Source organism: Kogia breviceps, chromosome 2 (assembly GCF_026419965.1).
Source record: "Kogia breviceps isolate mKogBre1 chromosome 2, mKogBre1 haplotype 1, whole genome shotgun sequence".
NCBI classification, from domain to species: domain Eukaryota; kingdom Metazoa; phylum Chordata; class Mammalia; order Artiodactyla; family Physeteridae; genus Kogia; species Kogia breviceps.
This window is the reverse complement of record NC_081311.1, coordinates 9786605-9811076: the sequence shown is the minus strand read 5'-3', so window position 1 is coordinate 9811076 and position 24472 is coordinate 9786605. Positions and strand designations below refer to the sequence as shown.

General features: G+C 39.0%; 1 protein-coding gene across 38 annotated transcripts in view; it reads right to left on the bottom strand.

Annotated features, from left to right (window-relative positions):
- ATE1 (arginyltransferase 1) overlaps window positions 1–24472 on the bottom strand; it is a 162740-nt gene that overhangs the window by 18225 nt on the left and 120043 nt on the right. For 30 of the 38 annotated variants that reach the window (XR_010838795.1, XR_010838797.1, XR_010838794.1 and 27 more), the window contains one exon: window positions 18229–18349. Coding sequence is in view for 32 of the 38 variants with exons in the window: in XM_067024484.1 (XP_066880585.1) it covers window positions 18229–18349 (121 nt within the window). In the remaining 6 variants the exon portion in view is untranslated. Of the gene's footprint in view, window positions 1–2401; window positions 2640–14575; window positions 17092–18228; window positions 18350–24472 lie in introns of those variants that run through there. The other 8 variants (XM_067024492.1, XM_067024481.1, XM_067024491.1 and 5 more) reach the window with 4 other exon arrangements.

Here is a 24472-nt window from a genome sequence, read left to right as displayed (position 1 = left end):
ATTTAACAAAATTCCTATCAAAATCCCTATAAGTGGGCTTCCCTGGTGGCGCAGTGGTTGAGAATCCGCCTGCCGATGCAGGGGACACGGGTTCGTGCCCTGGTCTGGGAAGATCCCACATGCCGCGGAGCGGCTGGGCCCGTGAGCCATGGCCACTGAGCCTGAGCGTCCGGAGCCTGTGCTCCGCAACGGGAGAGACCACAACAGTGAGGCCCGCATACCACAAAAAAAAAAAAAAAAATCCCTATAAGTATTTTTATATAGACAAGATTATTCTAAAATTTATATGGAAAGGCAAAGGAACTAGAAGAGCTAAAACCATTCTGAAAAAAGAATAAAGTTGCAGAAGAATCACTCTACCCAACTTCTAAGAACTGCTATATAGCTACAGCAATCAAGACTGTATAGTGTTGGCAAAGGGTTGACATATGGATGTGTAGAACAGAATAGAGAATCCAGAAAGAGCCCCACACAAGTGTGGCCAACCAATTTTTGACTAAAAAAATCAATTAAACGGAGGAAGAACCTTTTCAATAGTGCTGGAACACTGGCATATCCATAGGCAAAAAATTAAATCTTGACCTATACTTCACATCTTATACAAAAATTAACTCAAAATGGATCACAGATTTAAATGTCATAAATAAAAATATAAAACTTTTAGAAGGTATTTGAGACCTAGGGCTTAGTGAAGAGTTCTTAGACATAACACCAAAAGTGTGACACATAAAAGAAAAAAGTGATAAACTGGACAGCATTAAAATTAAAACTTTTGCTCTGTGAAAGATTCTGTTAAAGGGATGAAAAGACAAGTTGGTAAGGACTTGTATCTAGAATATATAAAGAACTCTTGTAACTCAACAACATAAAAGCAAACAATCCATTTACAAAATGCACAAAAGACGGGAGGATACACTTCACCGAAGGGAATGTCTGGATGGTAAATAAGCACATGAAAAGGTGTTCGACATCACTAGCCATAAGGGAAACACAAAATAAGACCACAGTGAGATACCGTTACCCATCTATTAGAACAGCTAAATTTAAAAACAGTAACAAAACCAAATGCTGGGAAGAATGTGAAGAAACTGTATCTTTGTTAGTGGTAATACAAAATGGTACAGCCACTTTGGAAATGTTTGGCATTTAGCTTGGTAGTAACTAAGTGGAAAACAGTTTGGCAGCTTCTTAAAAACATACAGCTTACCATACAACTCAGCAATTATACTCCTAGGCATTTATCCCAGAGAAACAAAAACTGAAGTCTAGACAAAAACCTGTATAACAAATGTTTACAGTAGTTTTTTTTGGTAACAGTCCTAAATTGAAGACAACCCTGATGTCCTCCAACAGGCAACTGGTTAAACAAACTGTGGTTTACGTCTATTGTCCACACCACGGAACACCACGCGGAAATAAGAAGGAATGGGCTGTTTGATACATTAAGAAAGAAGCACCACCACCCACCCACCCCCGGCCCCCAGAGAGGGAGGGAGAGCGCGCAGGAGCGGGTGCGAGCGCTCACAAAGGCAACAGAATAAAACACCCAGGATGTTCTGGTTGTGCCAAGTCTTCATAGTGTAGTTATTTTAGCAGAAAAGGCCCTAATAACCTCTGAGATTAGTGGTCAAAGGTAGTATTTCAAGATTTTACTGATTTTCATAAGCCAAAGCAGAACTGTAGCACCTTATGTACAAATTTAAAATATTTCAGGTTTCATTATGTATCACGTTGTTTAAGACTGCCTGCTTTTGAACCTGAAGACCAATTACTTCTTTGTGGTTTAAAATTCAAACAATGCTATAAAATAAATACTTTGATCAATAAAGCCAAATTTTAATAATAAGTCTGATCTGACTTAATAACAATAACTCACTGTGCCTGATTTTTTAATAATTTATTATTCAAGATGAGTGGGGGATTTATAAGATACTTAACTGAAAAAAAAATCATCTTATCAGGACCTTTCATTTATCCACTGCAATTAAGAGCAATCTCAAAATGAGACTTTACACATTCATTTCAGAGTATCTTTTCAGTGAATGAACAAATGAATACATGTTTAAATTTTCTTACACATAAAAACACTCAAACCTTTAAGGCAAACTTAGATATCTCAAGAATGGCACTTATCTAGGTTAAGCTTACCAAAAAAATTTTAAATAAAGGAATATTTAACATGAGCAAATGATACCAAGGCCGTCAGAAAAAAAAGCCAACAGACAAAACAAAACATCAAATTAGATCCCTCAAAAACCTGCACAAAAGGCTAAGTAAAGCCAAGTTACACACAGCCATCTCTTCTCCCCACTGTAAACAGCGATTCTCTGAAGGCCAAAATAATGATGACCTGCTGGGTTAAGTTATGAACCAGGTTTAGTACAAACACAGGCGTGCTTACCTAGGAAGCAAGGTTACAGGGAGCTCCTCTTCCAGCCCCAGATTCACCAGCCATAATCCAGCTTATCTAGGATTCTAAAGCTTTTCTTACTCAAGCCATGCAACATGTCTCAGGGTTTGTTTTTAATGCCAAATAACAGTAGGAGCGCAAAGGCCCATGAACAGAGTTAACGGCGACAGTACAAGTTTCCAAAATCTTCTATGCAAACAAATTAGAGAAAACATAACCCATATGTCCTCTGTAAAAAAAAAAAAAAATGCGAAGATTTTACATTTTCATTCATTTCTAACTGTTCTCACAATTTAGAGACCAAAATGCGATGAGCAATGAGCTCAACATGTGAAAACAATCAGCAAGAAGGAAAGTACATGCAGTATTCATTTCCCTCTGCCAGCAATTTGTTCCTCTAAGGCCATCTTAATGTCACCTTAGCTTCTTCTCCTTAATTACGACCACTTAAAAATGGTGCTTCTCCCCCCAGCTTCATTAAGGTATGTTTGACAAATAAAAATTAAAATTGCATATACAGTTGCCCTTGAACAAAGTGGGGGTTAGGGGTACGACCCTCTACATAAAAGTCCAAGTGTAATTTATAGCCATCCCCCCATATACGTGGTTCCTCTGTATCCGCGTTTCCGTATCCCCGGATTCAACTAACCCTGGATAGTGCAGTACTGAAGTATTTACTACTGAAAAAAAAATCCGCGTGCAAGTAGACACACCCAGTTCAAACCCACGTTGTTCAAGGGTCAACTGTACTTAAGGTGTACAACGTGAGGTTTCGACACATGTGTACATCGTGTAAGGATCACCACAATCAAGCCACTTAACACATCCATCAAAAAGGGTGCTTTTTAATGCAGAAAAAAACCCTTTTATTTATAGGAACAATATTCTAGTTCCTCGTTATCAGTTTATATGTGGACGGCCTTCCCAACCTGACAGGAAACTCCTCGAGGGCGGGAAGTGAATCGGCACCCAGACCCCACGTGCCCTGAACCACGGGGACACACAGACACATGAGGCGCAGCGCTGGGCAGACGACAAGCCAACAGCTGCGGTTCACGGGGCTCATCCTAATCGCACACCCTTCAGACGAGCAACAGAGACCTACCTTCAGAGCAGCTACCCGACTTTTATCAATTCTCATGTTAATTAGTACCACATGTTTATTACTCAATGTCTGAATTCTCAAATTAAATCATTCTTGGATTATTCGCCTTCATTTCTGAATGTGTAATAAATTTTAAAATTAATCAGGTCACAAAAGCTTTAAATTGTGCTGTGTTGATCCATTTTTAGAACAAGAATGGTACCTGAAATCTTCATAAAACTCCCGTTAATTAACCACAATAAAACGTCAGGAAATGATGCTAACGCAAACGACCTGTCAAAAAAGCGCCTGGTTTATTCGGAATGAAAGGCTCTGTCTCATGCCTCACGCCTCGCATCCTGGACTGGTCTATGTCGCTTCTCCAGAGAGGCCGAGAATTCCAGAAACAAAGACACTGTGTAGGGGACACCCATGCTCCAGATCTTTCAGTAACTGGCAAAGCTTAACCGATGATTTGTATGAAGAGAGGAGTTTGGGCCCAAACCCAAGAGTGAATCACAGCCAAAGTCAACTGCTTTGACCAGAATTTACACATACTTTTCAGACCGCCACGAGCTACAAACTGCTTTGCTGCTGCTCAAAAGCCCCGTTGGTTACTGGTCCCCAGGTCAATGCCCATAATCACCGGAGTGTTTTAATTCTGTTATCTCTGGATACTAGATGGGAACATGCAACGTACTTCCACAAAGCAAACTCGCCCTCTCCAAGGTGATAAACAAAAAGTGCGACACTGAATAAGCTTTGCCACGTGTCTTCTGGTATGTTATCCTCTTGCTCAGAGGAAAAATGTTTTCTCTTAACCTCCTCTAGCTACCCATGTTTTGGTGGTTTTGCTTTAACCTTTATGACACCCTCCCAACCGTTTCTGGGGCTCCCAGTCCAGTTCCATGCACCTCCAGAGTTTCTGCTGTGCTTTCACTAGTTCCCATCTGCTTAGGATGTTACCTGCTGACTCAAATCTCCCCAAATGACTTAACACTTTAGGTTTTCATTTTCATTTCATTACATTGCACTGAAAATGCCTACTTTGAAGCAAAATGTTTTAACAATGAAAAGGTGGAGGGGGTACTATAATAAGAACATTAAAACTCCTTTCTTGTCATTAAATAAGCAAGCTAACCAGCAGCCAAAGTCAGTTACAGCCAAATTTTACCATCAATATAGAAAATCTCTGGACAGCAGACGCACGAGAAGAAACTCCGTTCTGTTCCAGGCTGTTCCTGGGCCTCTTTCCTGTGTCCCCCCCTCAGCTCTGACACAGACGCAGATTCTGACAAGACATGAAATCTCGCCTTCACGTTGCTCAGCTACACAGTCACAAGTCCCTAAAAGTTGAGACTTTCTAAATTCTAGTTTCTTTTTTTTTTGTTTTTGCAGTACTCGGGGCCTCTCACTGTCGCGGCCCCTCCCGTTGCGGAGCACAGGCTCTGGACGCGCAGGCTCAGCGGCCGTATCTGACAGGCCCAGCCGCTCCGCGGCACGTGGGATCTTCCCGGACCGGGGCACGAACCCGTGTCCCCTGCATCGGCAGGCGGACTCTCAACCACTGCGCCACCAGGGAAGCCCTCTAGTTTCCTGAAGTTTAAAATAAATCTTTAAGAACTCTTCCTATAATCCAAGTACTTCTTCATAAGTCTTAAATCAGTTTCAGATTTAAATAGTTATAAAAGAAATGGCTGCAGTTAGTAGTTTAAAGATAGGACTACCTTTCAAAACAAACTCTAGCACCAGTGGCAAATTCAAAAAGTACAAATAAACTAAATGGTCCCTTCTGCTTTTACTTGCCTTCTTGAATGCAGTTTGCTTTAAGGAAACATTTTCAAAAATCCTTATTATTAAAATGACAATATAACATGGTGACTAACTGCATTGCAAAGAGCCTTTGTTTTATCAAAGGATTCACAAAACGGATATAACAATAGGGTGTTTTTTAAAAGAGATATTAAAAATATAGTTCAATTTATAATCACTAGACTTTTTCTGAAAACATTATTCATTATTTTAAAGGACAAGTATATTGCAAATTTAGTAAACTAGCTCAAACATAACTTATTTACATTTAGTCAGTATATCACAGTATCTAATCCTTTCTTTCCCTCCCCATGCCCTCTAATTTATTAACCTGGAAAAATTTTCTTTGGTTTTATTCAGAGCGTGGAGGAATTACCTGGCATTACTTTAAAATGAAGATCAAAGCTCCCACAAGAGCAATAATTTGCTTTGGATTGATAAGGCTGGTACAGATGGCAGGTGAGAAGAATGCTGATGAGAAAGTTTAAATAGCACAGGTGTTATTTCACAGCTCTTTGAAGCACTTTCATTACATTCTTTCATAAGCATTGTCACACTTCACAACCTACTCTTTGGAAGAGAGAGATTTTCTTCTGTAAGAAGGGAACTTAACTTAGATCTAACTGTGAAATTAGAACTCAGAGTTCTAGGCATTAAGGCTCAGGCTACAGCATTAAATGACTGCTGTGGTCTGCGAAGACATTAACTGTGCAACTTGACACTTAGTGAGCTAAAAAGGAAGAGAGAGAAGAAAACACAAACTGTCTTTATTTAAATTTTCCCTAGCATATTCAAATGTTTATTTAGAGTAAAATATCTTTCAAAAAGCATCTTTGACTGTGTACTAAAATCATCATGCATAGTATTTCAGTCCAGAGTTTGTCCAAGGAGACAAGCGTATAAGGTCACATCTTTCTCAAAAGGCAGAGGCGTCTGGAGAATCCAGACATTTGGTAAACAAAGATTGTTACATTACAAATAAAGGAAAAGTGAAGAGTTATTTTAAAAAATAAGGCATATGACTGTGTAGTTTGCTAAAACATATGTGATAAACAATGATATTATTGTGTGATACCACAGAACAGAGTTTTGTTTAGTTCTGCATGGTTTTCAGTTAAACAGCTAGTTAGGGACATAATCTTTGGAATACCTGATCAATAAAATTACAAAATTAGACCCCAGTAAAATATAAAAATATTAAAATCTTGACCAAGATTGATAGGAGACTCCTTTACAAGAATGTAAAAAATCTGTGCTACAGTCCTAAGTCTAAATCTACTGTAACAGAGAGGAGGGAAAAAAAACCAACCTGTCACCCATCAATAAACAAGTGACATTTCTTACCCAAAGCTCATGTATGTGTATATAACTAAGAATAAAACACAAAATGAAAACCATGAGAAAAATTGATATCTTAGTTATTGATCTAGTGATTGATTCTAGTGATCTAGAATTAAGAAACAGAGAAGAGGCCTGTTAGCAACAGACAAGGAAAGCCCAGAGAGGTACAGCTACAATTAAATAAAAATGGCTTTAAACTTGTACTTTTTTTTTTTTTTTTTCCCTTGCCTATATAGTCCTTGCCTAGGGCCAAAACTTTCCTCAGTCTTTTAATGAGTGAGCCCATTATTTCTAACACTTGAACTTCAAAGTTGGAGTCTCCAACTACCTGACCTGGAAGCCCTCCACTGAAGCCGTGCGGGGGTGTCACCGGGCACTCAAATACAGCCTATATCCGGACAGCAACTCGCCTGTGCTGGCACATTCCCTGGTCCAACCTCGGCTTTTAGGGCAATGGGCTGCATGTACCCAATATGTACAGACAATATCCACCACGAAGCAGAGGCCTCCCGTTAACTACAACTGTGAGATGTCTAGTTAGCCATTTACACAGGTCTTTCCAGTGACAGCAATATTCTAATATGTGCTCCCCATCCTGACCCCTTTCTAACTCTAAACAGCTGTTTGCCTCCTGAACCCTGATTTAGGGGAAAGAGCAAGGGAGGCATTGTGAGGATGAAGGAGGATGATACACAATGAGCGTTTAGCACGGGGCTTGGACCAGGAAATAGTCACCGTACCAGTCACTGCTACCACTACTACCTCTACCAAAAGTAGAAGCAGCAGAAGAGCTGGAGTGACAGTCCAGGCCCCCTCATCTCTCAGTTCTCCCAGACCAGTGTTTTTCAAATTGTGGGTGGTAATTTATGGTTAGGAAATCAATGTAATCGACTGTGAACAGCATTTCTTAAAACAAACAAACAAACAAAAAAAACTACAACAAATTCAAAAACACTAGAGTGTATCATATGAGTAACGGTGAGTATTGGTCAGCATATTTTTGTTTCAGCTGTGTGGGGGGAGGAGCACGCGCGTGCGCACAGGTATTCCAGGAAATGTGTATTATGTCACAATGTAAAGCGCATTTCTAGCAGTGGCCTAGAGTGGAGAGTTCACTATCTGAAACTACTTGGCTTCACCTAAAACTAAAACTGAAATTTTAATCTTCTGGGGACTTCCCTGGTGGTGCAGTGGTTAAGAATCCATTTGCCAATGAAGGGGACATGGGTTTGAGCCCTGGTATGGGAAGATTCCACATGCCGCGGAGCAACTAATCCCGTGCGCTACAACTACTGAGCCTGCGCTCTAGAGCCCGTGAGCCACAACCACTGAGCCCGCGCACCACAACTACTGAAGCCCGCACGAGCCTAGAGCCCGTGCTCTGCAACAAGAGAAGCCACCACAATGAGAAGCCCGCGCACTGCAACTCGAGAGAGCCCACACCCAGCAACGAAGACCCAATGCAGCCAAAGATAAATAAATTTTAAAAATAATAAACTTATTTAAAAAAAATTTTAATCTTCTGATAGCAACAGTGAGGAAGAGGGACAGTGGTGCCTCTGAACACCTCTACCGGATGTCTTCTAACACCTTTAATTCAACAGGTCCAAAGCAGAACTCACTACTCTCTTCCTTCTCCAAAAAATCTGCTCCTCTTCCACGTTCCTCATGTCAGGAATGAAGTCAGCATTAACTCAGTTCCTGTCAGAACCCATAAAACTCTCTTGACAACTCTCTCTCCCCCGTCGCCATATACAATTCACCAGCCAGTCCTGTGGACCCCACCTCCGGAGTAGCTTTACTACCCTTTCACTCCCTCTCTGTTCCCAATTGCTCCCAACCTAGTCCAGGCCACCATCATATTCTGCTGAGAGAACTGTACACAAAACCCTCCTAACTGGTCTTCCTACCTTCCGTCTTAACTAAGTCCCATTCGTTCTCCACATGTGGGGTAGAAATGACAATCCGCTGATGTCACTCAGCGCTTAAAATCCTTTCATGGCCTTCCAGTGCTTTCAGAAGAAAAAGCTGAACTCCACACAATGATTCACAAAGTCCTGCACTGGCCAGCTACATCTCCCCGCTCCGAGCCCAGGCCCACTCTAAACTCTAGCTGCTCTGCCTAGAGCTCTTGAATTCTGTCCCTTTAAATTCTAACTTAGATCACTTCATCCAAGAAGCGTCCCCTGCCCTCCCACGCCCTGTCCAAAGCTGGGCTGAGGACCCTCCTAAGTGAATTAACTGCATCTTCTATTACCCCCAATATGCTACTTACCACATTTTACTGAAATTGTCAGAGTGTCCTTTGCTAAATTCCCTGAGGGCCAGGATGAGTAATTTACATCCCATCATAAAGCACAATGCCTGGCTTAATACTTGTTGAAAGAATGAATTTATGACTTCAAATTTAAGTTTCTAATTCTTGCCTTGACTCCTCTGACTATTTTAAATTAAGCTAGCTTTTTTCTTTTTCTTTTTTTTTAAGAGTCCACTATTTTCTCAGGTTTGCGGTCCTTACTCCGTCTGCCCTAATGCAACTGACATGGTCAACTGACATCAGGGACATGCCACCTCATTCTATACCTTTCCTATATGAGAAACCTCTTGGGGTTGCCTCTTACATCCCCGTGGCCTCACTTCCAACTCATGCTACAACTATGGCGTACAGTTCCATCAGGGACAGGTGGGCAAGGTCTGTCTCTCTTGCTTCCTGCCTTTCAGAGGCAGCAGCCTGCAGTGCCCACAGGAGTCCGCTCTGCAAATGTACAGATACAAACTGAAAGCGCAGAGGCGTTAACACCCGATGAAGACAACCACTGGCCAGTGGAGAGGAAGCCAGTGGACAAGTACTTCTTCCTTTGGTCCCTCGGGCGGCCAACTCTGAGACACACACCAGAAGGTCTCTCAAAAGGACTGAAATCCAGTCCTTAAAGTGGCAGCTCACACAGTAACACATCCTTCTATTCTTTTCCCCCTCCCCTAGTTCACTCTCCCCAGTCCCCCACTCCTGTTCCCCAAGACAATTTCTCAAATAAATAATCTGAACGCAACCCCATGTTTCAGGATCTGCTTCCAGAAAGAAACCAGGCTAAGACAGTCTCTTTAGCATTAGAAGTGCTCAGATTTTTATTCTTGCTTTCTTATTTTGCTAGGGGTTCGTAAAGCAGGTAACTTAATTCTTTCCCTACTGTCAACATTGTCCTTCCTATTTACAGACAAATTTCATTTTATTATTAGTGAGCACTCCACAGAAGCATGAACAAGTCAAGTCTCCCCTATGATGTCTATTTCAAATGAATGGCAGCTAGGAAAATACATTTCTCACAAGAACAGGAATTCTACCCAAGTTTCCATGTTTATATTAAAAACATTTTGTCAGGGCTTCCCTGGTGGTGCAGTGGTTGAGAGTCCGCCTGCCGATGCAGGGGACACGGGTTCGTGCCCCGGTCCGGGAGGATCCCACATGTCACGGAGCGGCTGGGCCCGTGAGCCATGGCCGCTGAGCCTGCGCGTCCGGAGCCTGTGCTCCTCAATGGGAGAGACCAGCAGTGAGAGGCCCGCGTACCGAAAAAATAAATAAATAAGTAAAATAAAAATAAAAACATTTTGCCAGCATCACATAAAAGACCACTCGTAAAATAAACAGACTTTTTCATACCTTCATGTTACAGCTTGCTTATTTTTCTGCAGAGAGAATGAATATTAACATCCACAAAACAGAATCTCAACAGTTTAAAAATACCTTGCAGGCAAATGCAGAAGCTCCAATTCTTACACTGAAGTTGGGTGTGAATGATTTCGGAAAACTTCAGGTTGTTACATTTGTCTTTGGGTCAGTTTCTCCAATAGGTAATTGGCACTGTATTGAATATCAAGTGATGCAGGCTCCAGAATACAGAGTATTTACAGATAATTCACAAGGTAGGAAAATGTTCAGTCAACTGCAAATTATTTTAGGGCTGATGACAAGCGTGATGACATCCTGGGATATCATCTTTTGCCCCTTCTTTACTTATTTAATCTTTAAGCATTCCATCAATTGTCAGAGATCACTAAATTTACTGGCTAAGCAGTTTTAAAATTCTCTACTTTTACTGCTGCCTTCCAACCTCAGACAACGTTTAAAAAAATCTTTTAAACTTGTTTTAAACCAGAATGTATGGAGATGGACAATGCTTATAGAATTTCAATGATTTGGGGTAGCAAAAAGGTTTCACTTTTATTACAATAAAATATCCTTGTAAAGTAGTTACATGTCTTCACCAAATTTTCTAAACTACCTAGATCAGAGTATTAAAAGAACTCTATTACTATCATCAATGACAGTAATCTTATTTGCATACAAAAGCATCTGAGATCAATGTCTTCCAGCTCTGATACGTTAAGTGCACACTCCATCTATAACATATTTAAGGCCTAGAATTAAGATGTCACAAAGGTCTCTAACACATAAAAACAAGTCTCCTCAACACTGCACAGCTTTGCCAGCTATTACAGTGCACAGACTGAACCCCGCTTCCTCTATGTGAAGAGTCACATTTTTACGTGGTTGATGTTTCTGAAACCCAAATGTATCTTACAACTTACGGAGTCATAGTCTACTTGGCAACATTTTTTTCTTAGTGGTACCTAAAATAAAGGACTTAAACTTGATGATGTCTCATATTCAACAGAATATCATAGTTCATCCAGCACCTGAACAGCAGGTATGGGCTTTATTTTTATTCTTTAACTGATATTTTGGACAACCCCTTCACGACATCAGAAATGTCAGTTTTCATTGAAACAAACAAAGTAGCACAGTAAGATGCCACACATTAGAACCAGGCAGAACTAGCATTTACAGGCATGTTTTGAAGCATCACGATAATTTTGAGCCTGCTATCATGATACTGAAATCATTTTTATTATAGGATTAATTATATTGAAAACTGGGTGACTGTAAAAAGAATTACTTAGAAAATTGTTTCTATTCCATAAGCAAAAAGAAAGAGATCAGAGAAATATTTCCTTAATAGCTAAATGGAAATCTTAAGTCTGCTTTTCAAAACTTTTCAGTGGTATTTCAGTGTGCCTCTGGCTTACTGCTCACACATACATGCCTTATTGAGCAAAGACTGGCTGGTAAAAATCTGTAAAACAGTATTTTAAAAATTTCTCTGTAAGACTGGCTTTTTTAAAAACACCCTTTAAAAATGAGAATAGTCATTTACAACTGTTGACGTTTACCTTAATGAGTCTTGGCTTCATATTTTTTAATAGAAAATGCAAATGTTAAAACATTACACTGCTTCACTCTTATGCATAAACACTGTAGGAAGGACTTCTTGTTTTGCTCCTTGGTGTCCTCATTGAAAGACCATGCAAACTAGGGAAATCTAGCTTCTAATTTTTAAACCAGGAGTCATATTAGCACTACACTATAACATTTGGATTAAAAAAGTATATCTGTGAAAAGCAGGTGAGTGGGAAAATATAGTAATAATATAATAAAGTGGTATTTTTAAGTGGATGGGGGTAAATTGAAAAACTTAGGAGACTGTAACTTTCTACATTTACCATATCAACACACATTCTTCAGGACTTCCCTGGTGGTGCAGTGGTTAAGAATCTGCCTGCCAATGCAGGGGACACAGGTTCAAGCCCTGGTCTGGGAAGATTCCACATGCTGCGGAGCAACTAAGCCCGTGCGCCACAACTACTGACCCCTGTGCTCTAGAGCCTGCATGCCACAACTACTGAAGCCCACATGCCTAGAGCCTGTGCTCTGCAACAAGAAAAGCCACTGCAACGAGAAGCCCATGCACCGCAACAAACACCCAACACAGCAATAAATAAATAAATTTATTTTTTAAAAAATCTTAAAAAAAAAAAACAACCCACATTCTTCAGATTCACCAAATATAAGAGCCAAGTTTCCAAAGATATTTTCTTGGTTTGACGCCTGGTTTCCTTATGACATGCAGCAGGCTACACGTTAATTCTCTCTCCAGCTGGCTATATCCAATAGCACCATCTTTACTGGCAACAAATAATTTATGTTTATCAAGTAACCAACAATCAAAATTATTCATTTCGCAACTTCAAATGCATAGGTTAACCTCAAATCTAGACTTGAAAAAATTTTTACCCCGAGAAGAATTAAAAGAACAACAACTTAATTCTACATCTAAAATGATTCGGAAGGCCACTGTCCACTTAACTGTAAGTTATCACTGCAGCACATTTTTAGGGGCCCTAGGGAGTTTCGGTAAATTTGCTGTCTCATCAGGCACTGTTTCCCAGTGATTAAGATGATATTATAGCTGACGTACATCCTTTTTTGAGGGACGTGCTACCAGGCTTGGAGAAAACCAAGCAAGCCGATATAGGCCAGAGCTCTTTCTGAACCTGGTTATTTCACACACAAAGGCACAGTCAGAGTGGGACTTGTTTTTTCTGTGGGCATGTATGACAGAAACGGCAGAAGTATAGAAAAAATGCCAGGGAACCATGCCAGCAAAAAAGAAGGATGGAATAAAGAGAGAAGAAAAGAGACAAATGAAACAACATAAAATAACACAGTTCGGAGGCTCAGAGTTTCAGGGGATGGGGACCAAATTAGGAAAAACCGTCTTATACTAGTTTAGATTTTTGGCAGCTGCTGCCAAGATTTTAGGTGTCCTAGAAATTCTCTAACCTCGGTTAAGTACATAAAGCACTAAACTAAAATTAGGTGCTGTTTTTTTAATAGTAAATTAAAATTCAATAGCCCAATAATTTATGACTTAGTTATATTATAGACAAATTAGGAAATTACTTGCAAATATTTCAAAGCATGTACAGAAAAGAGAGAGTGAAGTCTAGACTAATCTGTGGTAAAATGTATACTTCTATAATTATAAGTAGAAATAGAAATAAAGCTTATTCTAATTAGCTCCTCTGAAATACCCAAGTATCCATAAAAATATTACAGAGCAATATTTAAATTAAAATTATTTTACATTTCTGATTACAAGCCATTATTAGCTATTATTTTTGCAATAAATAATATCTGAGGGGTCAAGATGAAGCATTCAATTATGTTCTGAGGATAAACTGAGGTAACACAGGGGAAAACATAGAATGGTGCTTGGGAAATACCATATGCTTAACAAAGTTTTAATATTTTGTAAAACTGGAACCAAAAGGATTTTACTACCAACAAAAATAGTACTGTCGACTGAAGAAAAAAAAAAAAAACGCACAACGTGAGAGTTGTGAGTTAAGTTTTATTTGGGGCAAAATGAGGACTACAGCCCGGGAGACAGCCTCCCAGAGAGCTCTGAGGAGCTGCTCCGAAGAGGTGGGGGGCAAGGTCGGTGTTACATGTGATTTTAGTGAAGGGGGGACGTGCAGTCAAGCCCACGTCTCAGCAGAAGGCCGCTGCTCGTCACGAGGAGCTGGTGTCTCCGTTCATGATTTTAGTGCTTTTCTAGATATGAGGACATGCGAGACATGGGGCTCATAAAACCTCCTCCTGAAAATCTCTCACTCTCTGGAGGCCTGTTCTGCCAGTTTTTCCCCAGAGCGCAGAGGGCCTCATCCCCGACCTCCGCCCTGAACTCCTCTCAGGGGGTGTTGAAGGTCAGCAGCTACAGACGTTTGTGACTTAATCCTTATAGAGGCAGATGACAAATGCCAATTTTTAGCTGGCAGTACAATATTGTGCAACATTAAGGGTCAAATCAAATCATAGTTTATCATGGTTCTAAAACCAACTCCAAAACATTTGGTTTACTCTTGTAAAACTCTTGTAAATCTTATGCTTGTAAAATATCAGTATTAGATACTATCACGTAAGTAGTGGCATTTGTTTGCTGAATGACTGACCAAATTGGTGGTCAAGTAGTTTCTACTTTACTAAAACTAAGAAGCCACACAAAGTATTAAGAACAATAACAAAAGGATGAAGCATGATTTCTTGTTTTGTTTCTTAAAAAATTCACACAGCTATATGCACAGGAAAAAAAAGATCAGGAGAGCATAAAAAAATTAACAATGATTACTGCTGTACAACGAGAATGTGGATCATCTTCATTTCCTTCTTAGTAGCGGCTTTACGCATTTGAACAAATTTTCTACTACTGTTTCCAGTAAATATTTTAAAACATAATTTAATCCAAAAAAGTACGATGTAACTGTGATGCAGAATTTTTGAAATCTATACATATCCAACTATCAATTTAAAAAGCAACCTAGCACACGTTTACTTAAAAATCATTTGAGGAACTTTTGAAGTCCTTTACTTAGAGTAGGCAGAGGTCCTGAATTGAAAAACAAAAGACCTATTTATGAACAAAAGAATCTCTTTAAAATTTTCCAAATTACTTTAGTTTGCCAGCCCCTCCCCCCATGGTACTGTAAAGCAGTAAAAACAATAGGTTTTTATCATGAGGCAGACTTCTTAGCTGAGCAAATAACCATAGAACCCGAATCCCCAAAATACGCGGGCTTGGGGGGGATGGGTTGAGGGCAGGGAAGAATAGGATTTCCAGACGTTCTCAGCAATTCAGGACAGGGAGAAAACGTAATTTTTCCTGCAAGGGCCACTGATGCACCTTGTAACCAAAGTCTGTTTTACAGACACCCACGGTGATCAGCTGTGCCTTTTGCAGAGAAATTTAACTACTGAACAGCTGAAAGGAGAAACGAGATTTAGTGAAAAAAAGCACCATGCCGACTAACAACATTGCCCACGTTAAGCTCTGTATTTTCTAAGTCAGAGTTTGGGTCACGTAAAAGTAAAACTGGCCCCAGAGAAGAGAGCAGTGTCTCACAGATCGCCATTTGAATAATCTCAAATGACCATGTTTCACAGCATGCTCAATGCATTCCAGCATGTAACTGCATTTTAATTCCCTAAAACCACAGCATGGAAGTTTGATTTCAAATAGTTTCTGGACTGTGATATTCAATACTGATAAAACTGTGTGGTGTTCTCCTCAAAGTTCCAACGATTCAGCATATGGAAAAGAATCTTCATTTTCTTGGAAGCACTATTATCAAAGAAATTAACTCCTCTGGCTTTTGTAAATGAATCCTAAACAATGAATATTAAGAGCTAAAGCTACTGTCATAAGAAATGGAACTTAGATTACAGGAAATGAACAGGCTGTATATTCCTCGCTCACCAGGGTGTTGTACGTCCTGCACAAAACCTGCAGGCAGGAGACGAAATTTTCTTTGCCATGAAATGCTCATTAGTGCTTACTTTGGAAAATGAATTCAAAATATATTAACATGAATGAATCTTTACTTGAATGTCCATTTAGTAGATGGAAATCATGCAGTCACCTTTTCAACTTTATAAAACAGGGAGAGCCTGTGACTCTTTTAATCTCCAAGTATATGCAAGAAGAGAAGCAGATCTATTTTAAAGAAAATAGATCAAGAGGGAAAAAGCGAAGGTGAAATTGTGTCATAAGTTTGGGAGTCAGAACCAATTTGAGATCATATTATTATTCAGTTGGAAGGAACTTATAAAGACAAATTTTTACATGTGAACATCAAACAATGTACTAAGATGTTCAACAATTTTCACCACAGGGACTGGCTCTGGCCCGATCTTGAGAAAAGATAAAGGGAAAGATTTTTTTTGAGGGGATAGAGTAGTTAAGTACAGTTGACCTTGAACAACACGGGTGAACTGCACTAAGTCCACTTATACTCGGAGTTTTTCAATAGGAAATACTACAGCACTACACGATCCAGGGTTCATTGAATCTGAGGATGCAGGTACAAAGGGCCAACGCTCAGTCGACTATACATGGATTTTCAACTGGGTGGAGGGGTGGCGCCTAACCCCCAAGTTGTTCAAGGGTCAACTGTATATGCTTTCCTCTAAAATACTATTGCCTTTGAGCCTGACTCCAAAACTAACTCACCAATTCAATACGTTTGTTTTTAAGCAACAAATCTATTTAACCAATGCGGTAGAACTTAGAATGAAACTCTGATCAGTAATTTAAGGTACAGGAATGCAAAGCTTTGGCTGCTCTACGAAACCTAGATATCTAGAAAACCTGGAGCTAACCTCGAGGTGCCTGGCATATGGGACCCTATGGCCACTCTTCATCAGATTCTAAGGTATCATCAAGTGTAAGAAGTGCCCACTCTTGATTTCATAACAGCTTTTCCAGGAGATAACAAAATACAAAGGTACATGAACCAGTTTTTTAATGAAAGAAAACCTGATTTGTGAAAAAAAAAAAAAATGCACATCTTAGGACAGAAGAAATGACTGCATCTCTTTCCTCGTCCTCTTTGTCTTCCTACTTGATTTGTCCATTTACTTTCTTCCTTTCCCCTGACCTTTCCATTCCTCTCTCCTTCTTTTTCCTGAAGTTAGCCTAAACCACAGGTGGCTAGTGGGAAAATGTTTGTGTTCTTAAGAATGTATGCATCGGGCATCTCCTTTGGTGGGCTGTGAAGACAGAAAGGTCAAAAAGCATCCACGGAAACACCCGGGAACTTCAGCCTGGGGGAGGACATGCAGTACAACTTAATGCAACTCATCACAGGGCAGGAGAGCATCATGACTTGCGCCGGGCGAGGGGAGCCACAGCGAACGCGGTGAGGGTGGGGAGGGCCGTGCAGAGGAGAATGGCTATAAACGGTGAGCGGCACTCGGACAGGGAGGGCAACAGATCTGCCTGCTTCCCAGGAGAGAGCGGTCAGGGCACAAAAAGGCAAATGCAGAAGAAATCTGGGGCATATACACGGGATGCAGCACCCTAGCCTGCCTAACAGTCACCAACACAACAATCAGAGGGGGCTATTCTCAACGTGTTCGCTTTATTTTAATCCTCATTGTAGCTCAATATGAAAGGTCTTATTATTATCTCTATTTTAAAGGCCAGGAACCTGAGGCCAGAGAGGTTATTAAACTGCCTAAGGGGACCCAGTTTACCAGCTGATGACGGAGTCAGGGTCTGACTGCAGGAAGTCTGGCTCCAGGGCTATACTTTTAGTGTCTGTACCTGCTACCAGTGCACAGTATCCAAAGGAGAATAACAAGAGATAAAATATGGCTGGGGCTATTCTGGGCAGGAGATAGAAGAAAGGACAGAAAAGAAGAAGCACCAGAGATGCAAGAAGTCAAGAAAGTATCATCACAAAACCCATCACAGCCCGTTGGCCCCCGTGAAACCATTCCACAACTTTATTTGGTCCAAATGGTCGATACTTCTATCTTCTTTACATTGGCTAAATAATCCAGTGAACAATTTTCATGCACTGTGATAGTTGTAAAAGCAATGGAGAACAGTGTGAGCCCTCAAAGCATGTGAAAACGAACCAAATGGAAGAAGCTGTGTCAGTAAGTAGCACAAGCACATGAGGCTGCAGCATTTATTTGCAAAACCATGACTGTGAGTGTTGTGTGCGTATGCACACGCGGCGTCTCCTTCTATCCGACAAACACGCACATGTCCGTGCGCCGGCACTCACACACACTCTACAATATATAAAAAGCTACCAGACCCTGTTAAGGGTCGCAACCATGCAAGCGGATTCTGAAACAAAGCCAATGATTTCCGGCCAAGCTCTGCTCCAAACATACCTGCTTCTGGGTCCTGGTTGAAACGGCAGTACTTGGAGTTCTCAAGTGAAGGCAGGCACTGCTCGATGGGTACCCAAACGTATGTCTCAGGACACAGCAAATCAGACGGTCTGTACTGACCCTAAAGAGAAGTGAAGAAAAAAGGCACAGGCATTACTAACACAGTAACTTCCTAGTTACTAGACTCCAGAATTGCAGGAAAAGTTTTAATCACAAAGTTAAATGAAGTCAACCAGAAACAGCTTTACTGTAAATACTAAACAACCCTATTAGTAACTGCTTTCCCAGCTCAAGAATGCACATTTGATTAAAAGGCTCTCAAACAAATTTATCACCATTCGGGATGCCTGTGTTCATTTGGAAGATCTGAGTTTCTACTTTCTTTTGGAAGAAATATTCAACATAGGATTCTTGCTGAGCTGACTGCTAAGAATACCCAGTTTCAAATTCAAGTTGTCTCTTAAGTGCTAGTTAATAACACAGTGAAATTTCATATTTGACAGCATTATAATTTACATATGAAATAAACATTTTCCAAAATGGAATTTCACTATCCTTAGTCAGAATTTTTTGAATTTGTAAGCTCAGCTGATAATATTCTTTCCATTCTAATGTACTAAAAAGTACTGTCTGGTCAACATGTTTCCATGAGCAATCTAGACTGATAAATGTAAAGAAAGAAAAAATTTTTTAAATTACAAAAATTTCAGGGAAATATCTGTGATAATAATCCTCTAAAGTTTCTTCAAACACTCTGTTTCAGAAAAAATGATTTATGTATTTATTACCAGATCATGTACCCCAAATATAAAACAAAGACTATATAACAGATACTGACGAAAAAAAATCATTCACCTAAGGGTAATTTGGTAGACAATTAACAGAGGATAGTGCAAATTATGTGAAATCATTTAGTGAAAATTTTTAGAAATGTCAGTTAATTAAAATTCCACGTATCTCTTCTCTAAATTTTAGAATTCAAAATTCATTACACAGGTGAAATCTAAACATTAGTTTTCAATTTTTTTAACCTACAACCCATAGTAAGAAATACATTTTACATTACAACCTAGTAAACCTATATGCAAATATAAAACTAGAAACAAAATCTTTTACTATAGAATGCTTACCCATGTTATGTAATCCTTTATTTTCTTTTCTACTCTACTTCATTTTTTAAAAATGATGCTCTTGGACTATTTAACACCAAAATTGCTTTCATAAATAGCAAATGGGTCACAAGCTCAGAGTTTGAAAAACAGTATCTGGTGCAAACCCCATGACAACGAATACTGCTGCTGAAGGGCTCAGCACTGTTACACGGCTTTATATCAGAAAGGTGCTCTACAACCAGCCTACCACGTGTGAGCAACTAGTGAAGCATCACTTAGGTTTAAAATGAACACCACACCCTCCCAGCATTCAAAACATTCAGAAGTCTGTAAGCTAATGGAGAGACTGTACATAAAACGCATGCAAACACATTAATTCCTTTCAAGAGGCTGGGAGAAGAGTTCAAGGAGGATATGGAGTTTTAACGGGAACTTAACAGATTCACTGGCTAAGTCTTGGGCAGGCTGAAAAGGAATGAGAACAATCTAGACGAAGATTACAGCATAAACAAAGATGCAGAGTTGGGCCTCGTACAAGATAACTGTGGGGAACATGAAATAGCAGAGCACTGCAGAAATGAAAAGGTAGGATGGGGATCGGCTTCAGATGTCATGTTTTGGACTTTATCCTAGACGAAATGGGGATGCTTGCTGGCTGAGACAGAAGGCGTGACAGTATGAAGACCAGAACTCAGGTCTCTGACTCTGATCTTCCTGCAGTGTTCACGGCATTGCTGATGCCTTACTGTCCTAGAGCAATAAGGGTCACCTAGAAGGGTCAGGTCTAGGTGGGCCCCACGCTCATCTAATATTACAATTCGAAGCACAGGGTTATTTAGAAATGAATTAATAATTTACTTAGGAGGTATAATAAAGCCAGTTATTCCACTGGTATCTACCTTCTCAAAAGCAATGTCATTCTCTCCATGAATTCAGAAACTATTTTATTGGGAAAAGGGACAGTATGATGCAGTGCTGTCTACATTAACAAATCTGAACACTAGATAGCAGTCTAAAGCAGTGGTTCTAAATCTTTTTTTTTTTCCCCTTTTTGGTTATGGACTATTTTGAGAATCTAATGGGGGTGGGGGAAAGCTAAATATACAAGCTAAAGAAATAAAACTTCTAGGGAAAAAAAAGGAGTAAATTTTCTTGACACTGGAGTATACAAAGATTTCTTAGAACATAAAAAGCATTAACCATAAAAGAAAAAATTGATGAATTGGACTTCATCAAAATTACACTGTCTTCAAAACCTTACTAAGAAAATAAACAGGCAAGCCAAAGATTGGGGAAAATATTAAGAAAACCTGTTGTATTAGACAACATATTTGTATCCAAAACATATGAAGAATTTAACAACTCAATAATAAGAACAATCCAAATTTTTTAAAAGGCAAAAGACTTAAACATTTTGCCAACGATATACGAATACCTAAGAAACCCAACGTCAGTTACCAGGAACGCAACTTAAAACTATAATAGGATACCACTGAATACCCACTAGAATGGCTAAAATTTAGAAGATGAATAAACATGTTCTGGCAAGGATCTGGACCATCTAGAACTTGTGTCGGTTTAAAATGGCATAACCATTTGGGATAAAATAAATATTCTTGTATACACATCATTTGTGCATATGTCTAGGGTAAACTCCTTGGAGTGGAATTGCTGGGTATAAGGGTTTTAAGTTTTATAGCACAAAACTGTTCTCCACTGAAGTTGTGCCGTTCTATATTCCCATCAGCAATGTTACGTATGCAAGTGCTACTTTCCCCACATTCTTATCGACAATGTACTTTCAAAACTTTCCATCTCTGCCAATCTGAGAAATGGCATTTCATTGTGGTTTTAATTTGCACTATGTATCTTTCCATATGTTTAAAGAAATTTGTATTTTTTTTCCTATAAAGTTGGCCCATTTTGTTGTTAGATTTATGGTCCTAGTAATTGAAAAATGCTTTATATATTAAGGAAATTAACCCTTAGTTTGTAAAATATGTTGTACTTTATCCTAGTTTGTCTGTCTTTCGACTGTGTGTGCCATGCACTTTTGCCATGTAGAAATCTGGTAAATGGTCAAATTGATCATTTCTTAAAATGGCATCTGGGCTTTGTAGTATAACTAAAAAGGTCACTTTCACTCCAAGATTATAAAAACATTTTCATGGTTTTTTTCTAGTGCTTTTATGGTTTCACAATTTTTGCATTTACATTTATGCTCCATCTGGAATTTATTCTGGTGTAAGGTAGAAGAAAAGGATCCAATCTAATTTCTTTCAGATGTTTACCAAGTGGCCTCAACATCATTTTTTAAACAATTATCATTTTCCCCACTGATTTAAAATTTTAAATGTCTTTTTGATAACTTACTAAATTTCCAAATATATTTAGATCTCCTTCTGGACTTTGTTTATTCTGTTACACTTCTGTCTGTGTAATCATGTACCAGTGTCATATAGTTTTAAATATTAAAGCTTTATATTATATTTTAATACAATATCTGGTAGAGCTAAACCCCCCTTATTGCTCTTCATCTGCAGAATTTTCTGGTTCTTCTTGCTTAATTATTCTATGATTCTGCATTTAGTACAAAAAGATTACCAATATGAATAAGGAAACTAATAAAAATGGATGGTGTATCTTGTCTATTGTGATGGCAGCATATAAAAGAAGAGAATCCCAAGAATGTCTAGTAAAAGGGAAACATATCATCTTAAGTTAAAAAAAAATAAAAATAAAAAAATAAACCCCCAAACATACAAACGACACCATTTTCTAATTTAAGATAGAACTAAATGCTGACCGGCTAAGATGCACAGATCAAATTTTGGGGAGGAGAGGGGAATCAGCCATCAACTATGAGTCTCTTAAGATAAAAACAGATATATTCCATGCAGATATGCTGATTCATTAGCAGCCACCTGAATCCAGGGCCTGGATTTAACAACGATGCTGACAATAAAAAATACTCAGTCCATGAACACAATGACTCCTCACTATGTGACCGGCTCTGTGGGCTGGGAAAAAAGATGAACAAATGCACGTCTCTAGATAATTCACAGTCTACTGGGAGTGACTGACCTGGAGAAAGATAAAGCACACCCAAGAATATATTAAGTGTGATCATGCGCAACTGTCCAGAGTTCCTAAATTTTCACAATGTTTTTTTAAGGCCGTACTTAATATTTTATTTTTAACTCTTTAAATACTCAGGTTATCTCACTGAAAAACCATACACGTACACATTTTGACTTCTGATCACCCAACATCAAATTTTAGATTACGTTAAAACATTATTTTTCTCCTCAGTACAGGCTTATTTCAGTCAGTGCTTTAAATATTGTCCCAAGCCATCAAAGAATGCAAAGGGTTTTATGAAATAAACCACTTTGAAATGTTACGCTTTCTAAGCTTAGCTGGTAGGGAGTTACGTGACCAAACTACTTGCAGTTCAATTTAAAGTCGCCACCACACAAATGAAAAATGCAGAGGCTTGAAAGTTGCCCTGCCTTTCCAGCTAAGAAAATGAGAAAGGTCTGTATTAAGAATGTAATTACTTAAGGATTTGGACATACTTTCCCATGGTCAGAAGGAAAAATATTTAATCAACCTCTAAGTACATTCATTCATGCTGGAACAATGAGGTAAAAGCAGATTAATTCTCTCCTAGGGTGCTGACTTTTTGTAAATAAGAAGAAATCTGAGTTACCACAGATTTCTAAAGTATTCAAAATTTTGAAAATGTGATTGGTCTGACAGGGCTTACCTTACAATTGTTCAGAACAAATTCTTCAATTTGATCTACATGTTAGAAGATGAACTCTAGATTCCCCCCACACTGTCCCCAAAAAGCCCACTCAACAAGGACAGCACCAGAGGGAAATTTTACCAAGCAAGGACACCTATTTCAAGAGGGGAGGCCACAGGAGAGGATAATGTCGTTCAAGACAAGATGCCTGGAAAAGGTAAAAGCTGTCTTCTAAAAAGTCTAAACGTAGAGGAGGAAATGCATGTGTTTCATCATTAATTAAACACTTCTGGTGAGGTGTAACTACACAAGTCAAAGTCCTCAAAGAGAAGTAAGTTCAGCAAACTCTGTGATCTATCGCTTCACCACCTGTTGTAACTTCTGGAGCTGTTTACAAACTGGCACTGATTTAGAAGTGGAAAACAAACAAAGTGCCTCTACATTTTGAGCTGCCACACAAGAGTGAATATTCTACTCAGAGTATAACTGTAGTATTCAATGATTTTATTTTCTTTAAAGAAGACTACATAGACTACTTGTCAAACACAAATTATACTACAACTCCCCCACAGGGAAAAGAAGAAAAAATTAAAATATAGTCATAATATTTCAATCAACTTTACTAGGCTGTCACAGATTAAAATTTGAGGAAATGCAGAAGTTAAATCTAAAACACTAGGGGGAAAAAAAACCTAGCTATATACATGTCCTGATCCATCTCTATTAAAAATAACTGCTTCTTCTGGAAGAGGAGAGCATACAATTTTGGTTTTTGGTCAATGGAATGAATTGGCATTCTTTTCACTTCCATGCTCTAGACCATAATTTGAAGCACATCTTATCATGCTGATCTAATTTTCTACACTATTAAAGAATCACAAAATAAATATGTAGAGTATCTTAGTTTAGCAAAATATAACAGTCAGAATTTTGGCCTAAAAATTACATTCATTTGACGGCCAGAGGTTAAAAACGCCTCACTACCATATCTTACTGAATGATAGTGAACACAGGTAGCCAAAGAGCATATAAAAGGGTATCTGGAAAAATTTGATTTCCCAGTCATTAACAATTTCAGCAGAGATATTTTAAAACAGATTGACATCCTTTACTTCTAATGAAAACACAGCCAAAACAACACGAGGAGACTTTCCCTCAGTTAAGGTATAACTAGTTAGAAATCTGAATTTTCCAAGGCAAAGGCAGTATTAACTAGTTGAAAGAGGAGCAAAACAATGGTTCCAGGAAGCCCCGACAATCCATTTTTGCAACATTTTTATTGATACGTAATTGACGTACCATGAAATCTACGCTTCCAAAGGGTCGTTTTTAGGGTATTTGTAAGGTTGTGCCATCACGACCACCATCTAATTCCATGACA